We start from the raw sequence: 13,818 nt of genomic DNA, 5'->3' as shown, positions 1-13,818 counted from the left end.
GGTTCATTCATTTCACTAACTGTATTTATTAAAAATTGGAATAATTTCTTATTGCGATGTTTGCCTTCTCTGCAGCTAATCTTGTAGTTCTTTTGGGATTGGGCTTGTTTTTATTGGTTCAAATTTTGTTTTATTTTGAATAAGATTATTTTCTATTATTAATTTTGTGTACATAGGGTTGAGTGTGTACAGACCCAAATCTCTATTTAGGGATGTATTATTATTTAAGTTTTGTTCGATTTCGATTGCCTCGTAGACAGTTTGTTTGATTCCTAGGTCATTGCTAATTAGAATTGTTAGAATCCAAACATAATGGTTTGGATTTTCAAAAATGTGATTGCTTAAAGTTGACTCGAAAGGTATGGATCTATTTTTAGATTTTTATGCTTTTTCAATACTTTCTTTGTGTAATCTTGTCCCCAAATTTTGGTGGGTTCGACCAATGTAATAATTTCCACAACTACATGGTATTTCATACACCCCTCTTAGACGAGTAACTGGGGTTTTATCCTTACCAGAATTGAGAAGATTCAATATACTTAAATTACTTGTGAAGACTATACGTAAATTATTTTAAACAGTTTTTTTTCGGTTTGAAGTAATTTTTGGAATATAATGTAGGTAAACCGTGCTTGTGGGTTTATTCGTATCGTTTGCCGGTGTTGAATTTAAGGCTTTAGAGGAATGTATCTTGAATCTTTAAGCAATAAAATTATTTATTAGAGAAATAGAATATTCATTGCCAAAAAGTATGTATGTAAGAAAATTTAATCATTTTTTAATATATGGCTCTGAACAGGTATTAATTACTCTATCCTCAAGATAGATTACCACACATCTCTTAGCCTGTGGAGGATGGTTAGATATGAAGTGAAGGTATCTATTATTGTGCGTAGGTTTTCTGTAAACCGTAAAATCTAGTTTATTCACACGACTTTTAACTAGTATTGTATTGTGCTTGCAAAAATTTTTTGATGAGTGTCAGTTTAGGTTTTCTGAAAATTGAAATAATTTTTCTAGCTACTCGGTGGGCGCTAAATGATCCGCTTTCAGTGGCCGCCTATCAGGTGGTATTATGATGTTTGTTATGACCTCGTGCCGGTCTAGTATTTTTTATTCATGTGATGTTTTTCTTGATGTCCGTTCAGAAGAGTATACTATTGTAAACATATATCCTGACAGATTACCGCAATGACCAATCGGAATTTTTATTTACTTCCGTGTGTGAGAAATTAGGGTCTTGCCTTTCAAACATTCGCCAGTCAGATAAATGTTTGTTATTATAGGATATTTTAACTGTAAATTAAATTGACGCCTCGTTATTGCGTGCTTTTGTTTTTTATAGTATTTTGACGATCGGCTTAGGATCTTGCCAAAAGATCTCGATTACACTTACACACACAATTCGATTCACTTGTCGAAACCATGCAGTTTTTCTGCAAATCTTCAAGTGTCGCCTGTTCATGTTGTTACTGACTTCCAACTATCAGACCACCTTTCAATATCTACATCTATCTCTTGTCCATTTTCTCAGTTCCACCCCACAACCATATCAGCCTCAGGTCTAATTTGACAGGGATTGGAAAAACATCCAAGGTGATCTTTTCGCAACAATTACTAGTTATATCCTACACAAAATCTATGTTCTGTTCCAGCTGCTCATGAAAAATCTGCAAGCTGATGCAAATATAACACGGGTGTTGCTAGATATCTATCTTCCACTAATTTATCATACCCTGCAATGTGCAGAAAAAGCCACTATACCTTTTAAACATATGCGTCGGGAGTCACGAAGCACTGGTGTAGTAATCCCAGCCCAGTTGAAGCTTGGACGAAATCCAAATTTTATTACAGTTTTTGGCTCCAGTGTGATTGTCCTTGCTCTGGCTGGTCTTATGACATTTGTCTTCCTACCAAAAGAAAGTTTGCAAGAGAACTATCTATCAACAAGAGCCAGATAGTTGAAGAGACGTCCGAAGAAGCTTCGCTGTCCGAACCTTCCTTCTCGAGAAATGTACCAAGAAATTCTCTTAGCGCCCACCTCTCTGCTCGAGATATTCCTGCTTCCGAGTGGAATTCCTGCTTCTCTGCTGAATACTCCCAGCCAGATTCCGTCCTGCAGTCCAGATATGAAGATAAGCTTGATAAATTTCTGTCTAATTGTCTTACCGACAATTTTGTTGTTTAGGTTGATTCTGTACTGTGAGCAATCTAACGCCTAAAACGTAAGAAATCTTCTGATATTAATAAAGTGAGCGCACTTCACATTCTGCATAGAAGTGAGCTGATGCTCTTATTGCTCTTTTGATGCAATTGATTGTTATCCAAACAGTTGTACCTTCTTCTTTCTCGATTGGAGATCTCACTCCAATTCCAAAGAAAGGTAAACTTGCCACCCAGTGCTCGTCTTTCCACCCTGTAAAGGTGGCTACTGCCTGTAAGCTATGCAAACTTCTGTTCACTGGCAATCCGAACGCGCTGTTCATTGACAATCCGAACGCGAAATGCTATGTTCCACCTTATCAGTTTGGACTCCAGTCACGTCTCGGTTTTGTTCACGCTTTGTTGGTTGTCCCGACCGCATTGATCGATGCTGATGCATCAGGTGAAACTCTCGTGTTAGCTGGGCACGATGTTCGTAAAGCGTTTGATTCTTTCATTCACGCCGCTATGCTACTCCATGTAGCAAGAAAAGGAGTAGGCTCTTCGTATTTCGAAGCCTTTCGAGACATGTATTCTCGTCTTAAAGTTTGCCTAATACTTCACCCATTGTCTAAAGCTGATGGCTCTCGAGTCTACGTCCCAACCCCTGATATTTTTGTCGACATCGAAAAAGGCATCCGTGAAACTGCTGTTTCTTCCCCTTCACTCTTCAATAAGGGAGTTCTTCATGCACAGTCAGCTGTTCCCACATCGTTCATCTTTGCAAGTCTTGATTTATCCCTCGTATGCCATGCAGAAGACATTCTGAATTTGAGCCTCACTATCCAGCACACTACCGAGATTTTCGCAACGCTACAATCTGAGTATGCAAAATTAGGTCTTCAGTTCAATGCTGAAAAGTCCAAAGATGCGTTCTTCAACTGGACTAAAGCTCACTTGGGGATATTCCTCTCGGAAACAGCAAGATTAAGCCAGTAGATCATATCGCTTACCTTGGTCTTCCCATTGGTTCGTCAGTAATGCACATTCGACAAGTTTTAATTGCTCACATTGAACACAGAGTTGGGTTATCATATGCTTCTTTTGTAACGAATAAGTTATGCTTCAACCAACGTATTCTCTCAAAACTTACCAACTCTGTCAGTCTACCACTCTTTTCAAAGCCTCATACAGGCTTAAAATATCAAATTTACAAATCTGACTTTCAAGAATCTGCCAAATCTCACGATACGACGACTTAAAGTGACTAAACTAATGAACAGGACGAAATGAATTCTCCTCAGCATTGAATAATGAAGAAAATATACCAACATAAGGGCTATTCTATTGCCTATTAGCATAAGGGGCTTTCTATATTCTATTGAAAGGTAACAGTCAAAGTTTCCCGCGTAGTATTAGCGTAACGTCAGTGTCAGTACAGTAACAGTGTGGAATGGATTATTTTCAAACAACCTTAATCTATCATCACAACTTAAAATAATATAATGTGATGCATAATCTATCGCTGAAAACGACTTTTAACCACAAAAAAACTGGTTGGAACATTAACTACAAAACAAAAATTCTATAAACAAGCATAGAAAGCTCTTATTATGATAGCCGCTGGACGTCCGAGTAGTTTTTTCAGTAGGTACATGCTCAGAGCCAGTCCACAAAATTTTCACACCGAATATGTCTGAAATGGCAATCAGTCGATTTCTACCCCACTTGATCAAAACTTTAGTAAAATAAAACACGCCAGATTTAGCTAGCTTAGCTTTAGTTTTTTAAACAATATGTGTGATTTCTTCGCTGGTGTTTTTCGCTGGTGTGATTTCTTAGCTTTAGTTTTTTAAACAATATGGGTGATTTCTTCGCTGGTGTTTTTCGCTGGTATGATTTCTTAAATTTAGTTTTTTAAACAATATGTGTGATTTCTTCGCTGGTGCATTTAACGAGGTCTGGAGCAACTCTGCATAATCCTGGTTGTTTACTAGTTTACTAGGTTGCTTAATAGTCCACACCATTTCACGAGTAGACAGATCGATTCAGCCTCAGAGTTTGTGGTCCCCAGGCTAAGGACAGAAACATATAATAGTAGATTTTAGACTACTTCTTTTGGTTATCGCACAAAGCACGGATTACATTCACCAGCACATTAAAGCTACAGTAATACTGGTGGCGACGGACCGCTAACACGTTTTTATCACGATACTACAGGTTTTACTTGAAATCATCTTTTAGCATGACATTACACTTTATATGATAGTACTGAGTGTGCTTCAACCCGTATCACAATAACTACTTCGACTACTTCTTTTGGTTATCGCACAAAGCACGGATTACCTTCACCAGCACATTAAAGCTTCATAAATACTGGTGGCGATACTACAGATTTTACTTGAAATTAAATAAAAAAAACTAGTTTTTTTAACTGAAAGTAAGGAGCGACATTAAAACTTAAAACGAACAGAAATTACTCCGTATATGAAATGGGTTGTCCCCTCCGCAGTCCCACGCTCTTTACGCTAAAGTTTGACTCTTTGCCACAATTCTACTTTTTAAAACAATGAAAAACTTTAGCGTAAAGAGCGTGGGACTGTGGAGGGGACAACCCATTTCATATACGGAGTAATTTCTGTTCGTTTTAAGTTTTAATGTCGCTCCTTACTTTCAGTTAAAAAAACTAGTTTTTTTTATTTAATTTCTGAACGTTTTTGAATTAATGCATGTTTGATTTTGGCTCTCCGCACATAAATTATTGAAATGAAATTAGTATATTAATTTTTTTGGCTAAATGGCTTTCTCTTAGTTTTGATCAGACGATTTTGAGAAATAAGGGGTGGGGAAGGAGGCCTTGCTGCCCTCCAATTTTTCGGTTACTTAAAAAGGCTACTAGAACTTTTAATATTCAACGAACGTTTTTATTAGTAAAAAATATACGTAACTTAAGAATTAACTTGCGTAACAAACTTTTATATTCTTATATTTTTATTATGTGTACGAGGGGGTTTGTACCCTCGTTAATACCTCGCTCTTTACACTAAATCGTAAGTTTTGTCCCAATTCTTTAAGAATGACCCCTGAATCAAAAAGGCCGTAGAATAAATAGTTGAAATCACTAAAAATATTTTAGCATCAAGAGCGAGGTATCTATCTCCTCCTAAATACCTCGCTCTTTATTCTAAAGTATTTTTAGAACCCCTCATATGCGTAATAATCTCTGTTCGTTTTAAATTTCAATGCTATTCCTTACTTTCATTTGAAAAAACGTTTTCATGTTTATTTTTTCACTGTTTTTTTTATAGTAATGCTAGAAAATCCTGCGCCCTTTTCATTGAATTTTTCTTCCCCCGTGACATATTCCTCAAAGGAAAGATCCTCCCACAAAGCCCTCTCCCATCAACCCCACCCCCCAAACCAAAAAATCCCCATGAAAACGTCTGTACACTTCCCAATAACCATTACTATATGTAAACACTGGTCAAAGTTTGTAACTTGCAGCCCCTCCCTCAGGGATTGTGGGGGAGTAAGTCATTCCCAAAGACATAGTTATTATGGTTTTCGACTATGCTGAACAAAATGGCTATCTTAAAATTTTAATCTGTTGACTTTTGGAAAAAAATGAGCATGGGAGGCCTATTTGCCCTCCAATTTTTCGGTCACTTAAAAAGGGCACTAGAACTTTTCCTTTCCGTTAGAATGAGCCCTCTCGCGACATCCTAGGACCACTTGGTCGATAAGATGACCCCTGGGAAAAAACAAAAAACAAACAAACAAATAAATAAACACGCACCCGTGATTTGTCTTCTGGCAAAAAATACAAAATTCCACATTTTTTAGATAGGAGCTTGAAATTTTTGCTATAGAGTTCTCTGATATACCGAATGCGATAGTGTGATTTTCGTTAAGATTCTATGACTTTTAATGGATGTTTCCCCCTTTTTTCCAAAATAGGGCAAATTTTCTCAGGCTCGTAACTTTTGATGACAAAGACTAAATTAATTGAAACTTAATATTTAGAATCAGCGTAAAAATTCGAATCTTTTGATGTATCTTTTAGTATCAAAATTCCGTTTTTTAGAGTTTCGTTTACTATTGAGCCGGGTCGCCCCTTACTACAGTTCCTTACCACGAACTGTTTGAAAAGAAAATAATTCGGTATTTCGGGGCTTCTGACATTATTACTCCTTTGCGGAAGTTAGGCTCAAAATTGAAAAAGGATTATAGTTTTTCTCTGGGCCCCTTCCACCTCTTAGTTCGTTTATTTTCCCGTTAGTTTTCACCTGTTTTCGCTTTATAGTTGTGTTATCTCTTAGCAGTAGTTATGGTTGTGGTATATATGTTTTATCGCTCGTATAGTTGTGTTATTTTCAAATTATACTCCATAATAGAGAGGCTCCGAACACCCAGCATTGTATATTAAGCTCTTAATTTGACGTTTTTTTCTAACGTGACCAGATTCGTCCTGCGCCCTTTTCATTGAATTTTTTCCCCCCATGGCATATTTCTCCAAGGAAAGATCCTCCCACATAGCCCCCTCCCTCAACCCTACCCCCAAAACCAAAAAAATCCCCCTGAAAACGTCTGTACACTTTCCAATAACCATTATTATATGTAAAGACTGGTTGAAGTTTGTAACTTGCAACCCCTCCCCCAGGGACTGTGGGGGAGTAAGTCATCCCCAAAAACATAGTTATTATGATTTTCGACTATGCTAAACAAAATGGCTATCTCAAAATTTTGATCCGTTGACTTTGGGAAAAAAATGAGCGTGGGAGGGGGCCTAGATGCCCTCCAATTTTTTTGGTCACTTAAAAAGGGCACTAGAACTTTTCATTTCCGTTAGAATGAGCCCTCTTGCGACATTCTAGGACCACTTGGTCGATACGATGACCCCTGGGGAAAAACAAAAAAAAAAAAACAAAAAAAAAACAAACAAATAAACACGCACCCGTGATTTGTCTTCGGGCAAAAAATGCAAAATTCCACATTTTTGTAGATAGGAGCTTGAAACTTCTACAGTAGGGTTCTCTGATACGCTGAATCTGATGGTTTCATTTTCGTCAAGATCCTACGACTTTTAGGGGGTGTTTCCCCCTATTTTCCTAAATAAAGCAAATTTTCTCAGGCTCGTAACTTTTGATGGCTAAGACTAAACTTGATGAAACTTATATATTTAAAATCAGCATTAAAATGCGATTCTTTTGATGTAGCTATTGATATCAAAATTCAATTTTTTAGAGTTTTGGTTACTATTGAGCCGGATCGCTCCTTACTACAGTTCGTTACCACGAACTGTTTGATCATCTTTTAGCATGACATAACACTTCATACGATAATACCGAGTGTGCTTCAGTCCGTATCAGAATAACTTTGATATGTTTACTGTTACAATAAATGAATAAATTACGACAAGTAATTACAATAAGAAAGATAAATAGAGGGAGAGATGGAGCAGGAGTCAGGGTGAGAGGGAGCTGGAGAGAGAAAGAGAGCGAGAAAGGGAGATAGAGAGGGAAAGAGAGAGAAAGGCAGACAGACAGATTAAGAAAAATAGAGAGTTAGAGAAAGAGAATAAAACGAACAGAAATTATTGATTATATGAGGGGCGTTGTCTCCTCTTCAATACCCCGCTGTTTACGCTAAAGTGTTTTTAGTCAAACAGTTCGTGGTAACGAACTGTAGTAAGGAGCGACCCGGCTCAATAGTAATCAAAACTCTAAAAAATGGAATTTTGATACCAATAGTTACATCAAAAGAATCGCATTTTAATGCTGATTAAAATAAGGTTTCATCAAGATTAGTCTTACCCATCAAAAGTTATGAGCCTGAGAAAATTTGACATATTTTACAAAATAGTGGGAAACACCCCCTAAAAGTCATACAATATTAACGAAAATCACACCATCAGATTCAGCGTATGAGAGAACCTTACTGTAGAAGTTTCAAGCTCCTATCTACAAAAATATGGTATTTTGCATTTTTTTGCCAGAAGACAGATCACGGATCATGTTTATTTATTTTTTTTCCAGGGGTGATCGTATCGACCCAGTGGTCCTAGAATGTCGCAAGAGGGCTCATTCTAACGGAAATTAAAAGGGGTTTTTCCTCCTCAACACCCCACTCTTTACGCTAAATTTTTTTACTGTTTTAAAAAGTAGAGTTAAGAGAAAGAGTTAAACTTTAGCGTAAAGAGCGAGGCGTTGAGGAGAAAAAGCCCCTTTCATATACAGAGTAATTTCTGTTCGTTTTAAGTTTTAATGTTGCTCCTTACTTTCATTTAAAAAAACCTGTTTTTTTTATTTAATAATATCAAAAGAGCTATCTATACTAATTAAACGGCCTTTGTGATTCAGGGTTAAAGTTTGAGCTTTAGCGTGAAGAGCAAGGTATTGACGAGGGGGTGAACCCCCTCATATACGTAATACAAATATACGAATATAGAAGTTTGGTGCGTAAGTTAATTCATAAATTACGAATATTAATTAGTAATAAAAATGTTCGTAAACAAAATTAAAAGTTTTAGTGGGCTTTTTAAGTAATGTAAAAATTGGAGTGTAAAATAGCCTCCTCTCTCGACTTTTGTTCTCAAAATTGTCCTATCAGAATTTTGACAAAACCATATAGCCGAAAAAGTAAAATTAATATTTGAATTTCGTTTTAATTAATCATGTACGGTGAGCCAAATCAAAACCTGCATTGATTTTAAAATTAATTTTCAGAAATTAAATAGAAAAAACAAGTTTTTAACTGAAAGTAAGGAGCGGCATTAAAGCTTAAAATAAATAGAAGTTATTCCGTATTTGACAAGGGCTGTGCCATCCTCAACGCCCCGCTCTTTACGCAAGAGTTTTTTATTGTTTTAAAAAGTAGAGTTGTGAGAAAGAGTCGAACTTTAGCGTAAGGAGTGGGGCGTTGAAGAAGGGACAGCCCCTTTCATATACGAAATAATTTCTATTCGTTTAAAGTCTTAATGTTGCTCCTTACTTGTAGTTAAAAAAAAACTTGTTTTTTTTTTATATTTAATCTCACGAAAGAACAAACCAGGTTTTAAAAAGGCAGGTTTTCATATCTCTGGAGAAATGGGACTTTTTGTCCACTTAGCTTCGTCGCTCAGAATTAGTTAACTCAAATTATTTTTTATTTCTGTTATAAAAAGGCGGAGCCATTTTTCTCCAGGGACAACGAGTGATTGGTACAAACATTCGTTATATAATTAGACCAATGACATTAAACTATGCTTTTACATACAGGAGTATAGGACAGTCTCTTTTTCTCTTTATGTAGAGAAAAAGTATATAAGAAAGAAAATATAATTTATATTTACTCTTTTTGCCTTATATAGTTCACATGTTTTTAACCTTGTAAATTTAATCTGGGGTGATCTAAGGTTTTATAAATTGTATTTGAAATAAATATAGCTTTTATTCTTAATAGTTCTCATTCGCCAATCTGATTTTAGAGAAAAGAAATATCTGTTGTACTAGCGACATACGTTTGTCGGTAATTAGGCAGACATTTACAGTTTTTGCAGTTCTGGAATTGTTTAGAATGTGAGTTTTATTGATTATTTTGTCTTTCGTTGTTTTTTCTCTCTTTCTTGTTGTGTCGTTGTTTTTAATGATGTAAACTATTTTTGTTTTTTTTCTTTTTTTTTCGATGATATAAGCTCCCAGATATGGAGTTGAAATATTCAGAATTTTTTTATGAATTAATGGTTTTGTTTGTGTTTTGTTTTTAGTACGTTCTTAGTACGTTTTGCTCACTGCTTGATTAATTGATTTTGAATAATGGAACCTGTTTTTCTCTCTTAAATGTTTCTCTCTGCTACAGGTGGGAACGTGTGACTCTTCTATTTCCTGAGGACGTAAACGGACCAATTAGAGTCAAGTTTGAAAGTGAAGAAACAAAAGGAAAATCAGCCATTGACTCGTTATTTATTGGACCCTGCTCAGGGTGTAATAATCATGGCAGTTGTTTTCTAAGTGGAGCTAAATGCAGGTAACTAGGAGTTTTTTTTCCAGTTTTGAATGAGAAATTTTAATCTTTTTATTCTTGGGTTTCTTCTGTATCGATTATTTTACATTTGCAAAAGCGTTATATGATTCTTTTTGTAAGCCCACTATTTACTATCAATTTCCAGGAAACCTCTTCATTTTAAACTGAAATTGCTCAAAATTTATGTGTAAACTTTCTCATTTTTTATAGCCCAATTCTTACATTCTCAGTGAGTATTAGAAAAAAAGGTAAAGGATGCGGCACTAGACTTTCAAGGTCCGAACCGGCGGACCTTCTGTCACAAGGCCCTTCAGCCAGGAAGCACAATGGGGAGATGAGGGCCAGCCATCCTGTACTTTTGCTCACCCTTCCTGTTTACCTTCCCCAGATTTTTCCAGGTACCCATTTAGAGTTACCATTAGTACCCTAGTACCCATTAGTACCATCAAATTCATTAGTACTATTAGTACCCATTTAGAGGAGACGTGTCAGTCAGTGGCGATTCAAGGCCTGGACAGGAAGCAACTTCTTCAGAACATCAAATTCCTCTTATTTTATTTTTGAGACTCCCATAGTATACATCCCCCTCCGGATTATGAGGCCTAAAACCGCTAAATTCTGACCCCTTCTGAATTCTGATCACTTTATCATCTTCTGGGAAGCCAGTTCGGCAATTCCGAAGCCAAAACGAGTCAAGTATACGGTGCGACCACTTACTGAGGACTCGATATCTACATTTGGACGCTGGATCGGTAATTATCAGTTTGAGGACATTTGCTCTGAACAGGATATTAATATTAAAGTCAATAAGCTGAATACTCTGCTTCAGGAGCAATTTCAGACTTGTTTTCCCGTAAAAGTCATTACTGTGAGTGACACTGATAAACCGTGGATAACCAATGATCTAAAGAATTTAATCAAAACCCGTTGTCGCCTTCATATCGCTGGTGATACCGTAGCTTCAGCCAAGTTGCGTAATCATATTGTTAAACTAAACAAGCGTGCCAAGAGGCAGTATGTGAGGGATAAAATTACTCCCTTACTCACAATAGACCCCCACAAATGGCATTCCTCAGTAAAAAGACTTACCGGTAAGACAACACTCAGAGATCTAAGGCTCCTCAAAGAGGACGGTACCATAACCTCAGCTAATGAAGTCAATTCTTTTTTTGCTGACATTTGTACCTCATTTCCATCAATCACCAAATCAGAAATTGATACTATCATTGCTGGTGCAGAGATTGAGGACGTATGTGAGGTCTTTGAATTCACTGTTTATAAGGAACTCCTAAGACTGAAAGCGAACTGTGCGTCCTACCCAGGTGAGCTTCCAGTAAAGCTGTTACGTGAATTCGCCATTTTTCTTGCTAAGCCACTCTCTTCTATAATCAACCAATGTTTCCTTCAGCAAGTATTCCCTAGTGCTTGGAAAAGAGCATATGTCCGCGTTATTCCAAAAGTAAGGTGTCCAAAATCTTGTGATCAAATCCGGCCTATATCAATAACTCCGAACCTTTCTAAAGTTGCAGAAACGTTTATTTACCGCAAACTTATGTCACAGGTCTCTGCACATCTAGACCCGTATCAGTATGGATGCTTAAGAGGCAGCAGCACAACTGTTTATTTAGTATGGATGTACCATCTCATTGTCGAGTGGCTCGACCGAGGAAGTGCTATAGTCGACCTTCTCCTCGTAGACTACCGAAAGGCTTTTGATCTTATTCGCCATTCCGTTGCTATCACAAATCTACGCACCATGGGTGCGCAAAAACATATTCTCCTTTTAGTGATCAATTTTTTACAAGCCCGCTATCAGTGCGTTTACAGTCTTTTCCCAGGAGATACCGACTCCGAATGGGTCGAGCTTACATGCGGAGCCCCACAAGGTACTAAGCTCGCTAGTCTACTGTTTTTGGCAGTGATAAATTTCATCCTTTCCGGCTATGAAGAAAGATTTAAGTATGTAGACGACTTGTCAGTCCTACTGAAGTACATTGTTGAGAAGTCTGAGGCTGTCCCCCAATTCTGTAACGAAATAATCAAAAACTTCAAAGATGAATGTACTGCGAACAGCCTCCAAATCAACGAAGGAAAGACTAAAATCCTTCGCTTTAATCCCCTGAAGAGAGACTTTGTGTGCCCTCCTCCTCCTTATCCTAGTGAATCTTCGGCAGTAGTGCTTGGTGTCAAGTTTAGCATCGACTGCTCTTTCAGCCTCCATGTCGATACAATTATCAAAAAGGCAAATAGTGCGATGCGGACACTTATACTAATGCGTCGATTTGGTTTTTCAGTGACACAACTAAGGATAGCCTATCTTACTTACATTCGACCAATTTTAGAGTATGCATGTCCCGTATGGGGCCCACAAGTCAATAACACTATTTACCTAAGTGACCAGCTTGAGTCAATACAAAAAAGAGCAGTCAAAGTAATATTGTGCGATGCTTTTATCGAATATAAGTTAGCATTATCCACTTTACAAATTCCCTCTCTTCAAGAGCGTCGTCTCAGTTTGATCCTTGAATTTGGCCAATATCTTCTCAGAAGTGATCAATACAGATCGATACTACCACCAGTTTTAGTGAAACATCGAAGTACTAGGTTGAAGAAATTTGACAGATTAGCAGCACCTCCTTCACGCACAAATCGTTTTTCCAACTCATTCATCCCTTTCTTTGTATCAAAGTATAACAATTGTTGATTTTAAACTATTTGTCTTCTGATTTTTTTTTTGTCGTTTGATTTAATCCTTTTTTCTTTTTTGTAAGCACAAGCGCCATTTAGTTTTATGACTACGAGAGATTGTGCAAATAAAACCTATTCTATTCTAAGGATTTCATTTATATTATAATTAAAAATTACATTTATTGTGAAAATAGAAGAAACTCAGGTTTATCGACGGAAAAATAAACAATTTGTTGACAATTGTCATGACAATTTGAATGACAATTGAATGAATTTGACAGTGAATGATAATTGAAATGAATTTTTTGTTATTCCTAATTCTGCTTAGTAATGTGTCACTGGTAATGCTTCTAAGGCTCTTAATTATTGTTTAATGCGCGTTAAAGTGATAAAATTTTCTCTCTTCATAGTTTTCCAATGCTCTTTATCGAAAAAAAATGGCTAAACTAATTTTGACACACTTTAAACGCCAAGTTATCTTGCCTTCTTTCAAATTAGAAAGGCCTTCTTTCATTAGGCTGGCAGTAAATAAGCTTTCACTTTAAATGAAAATTCTAAGAATGAAGATTAATCTTGTTTTTATTATTTTTTGAATAATCAAAATATTCAACTGAATAAAAATCTTCTTTTAATTATATTGTTTAACTATGTCTGACAGCGTTGCACTGTCAGTACTACTAAGGGTTTTTAATTTTTGTTTAAGGCGCGTTGAAGTGCCTTGAACTATTTTTATTTATTTTTATTAAATTATTACGTATTATTATTTTATTATATTAATTTAATTAAAAAAATTATTTTAATTAAATTGTTACTATTTATTAAATTTATTTTCTTCATAGCTTTCTACACTCTTTGCTTGACTTAAAGCTGCTAATCGTTGCTTCTAAGATGACTAAAATAGTTTTAACGTCTAATTATTTGGAAATAAGTCGTCTTCCTACATTCCAAAAATTTTGAGGTTGGATTTAAACAAACTTTTACCTTGTA

At 36.2% G+C, this 13,818-nt stretch overlaps 1 protein-coding gene across 3 annotated transcripts in view; it reads left to right on the top strand.

Moving 5' to 3' along the window:
- LOC136035685 (reelin-like) overlaps nt 1–13,818 on the top strand; it is a 538,294-nt gene that overhangs the window by 38,864 nt on the left and 485,612 nt on the right. For all 3 annotated transcript variants that reach the window (XM_065717615.1, XM_065717614.1, XM_065717616.1), the window contains exon 8: nt 9,979–10,146. In XM_065717615.1, coding sequence (XP_065573687.1) covers nt 9,979–10,146 — 168 coding nt within the window. The remainder of the gene's footprint in view (nt 1–9,978; nt 10,147–13,818) is intronic.

Source organism: Artemia franciscana, chromosome 14, assembly GCF_032884065.1.
Source record: "Artemia franciscana chromosome 14, ASM3288406v1, whole genome shotgun sequence".
In the NCBI taxonomy this organism is placed as follows: Eukaryota; Metazoa; Arthropoda; class Branchiopoda; order Anostraca; family Artemiidae; genus Artemia; species Artemia franciscana.
This window is presented reverse-complemented; position numbering and strand designations above follow the sequence as displayed.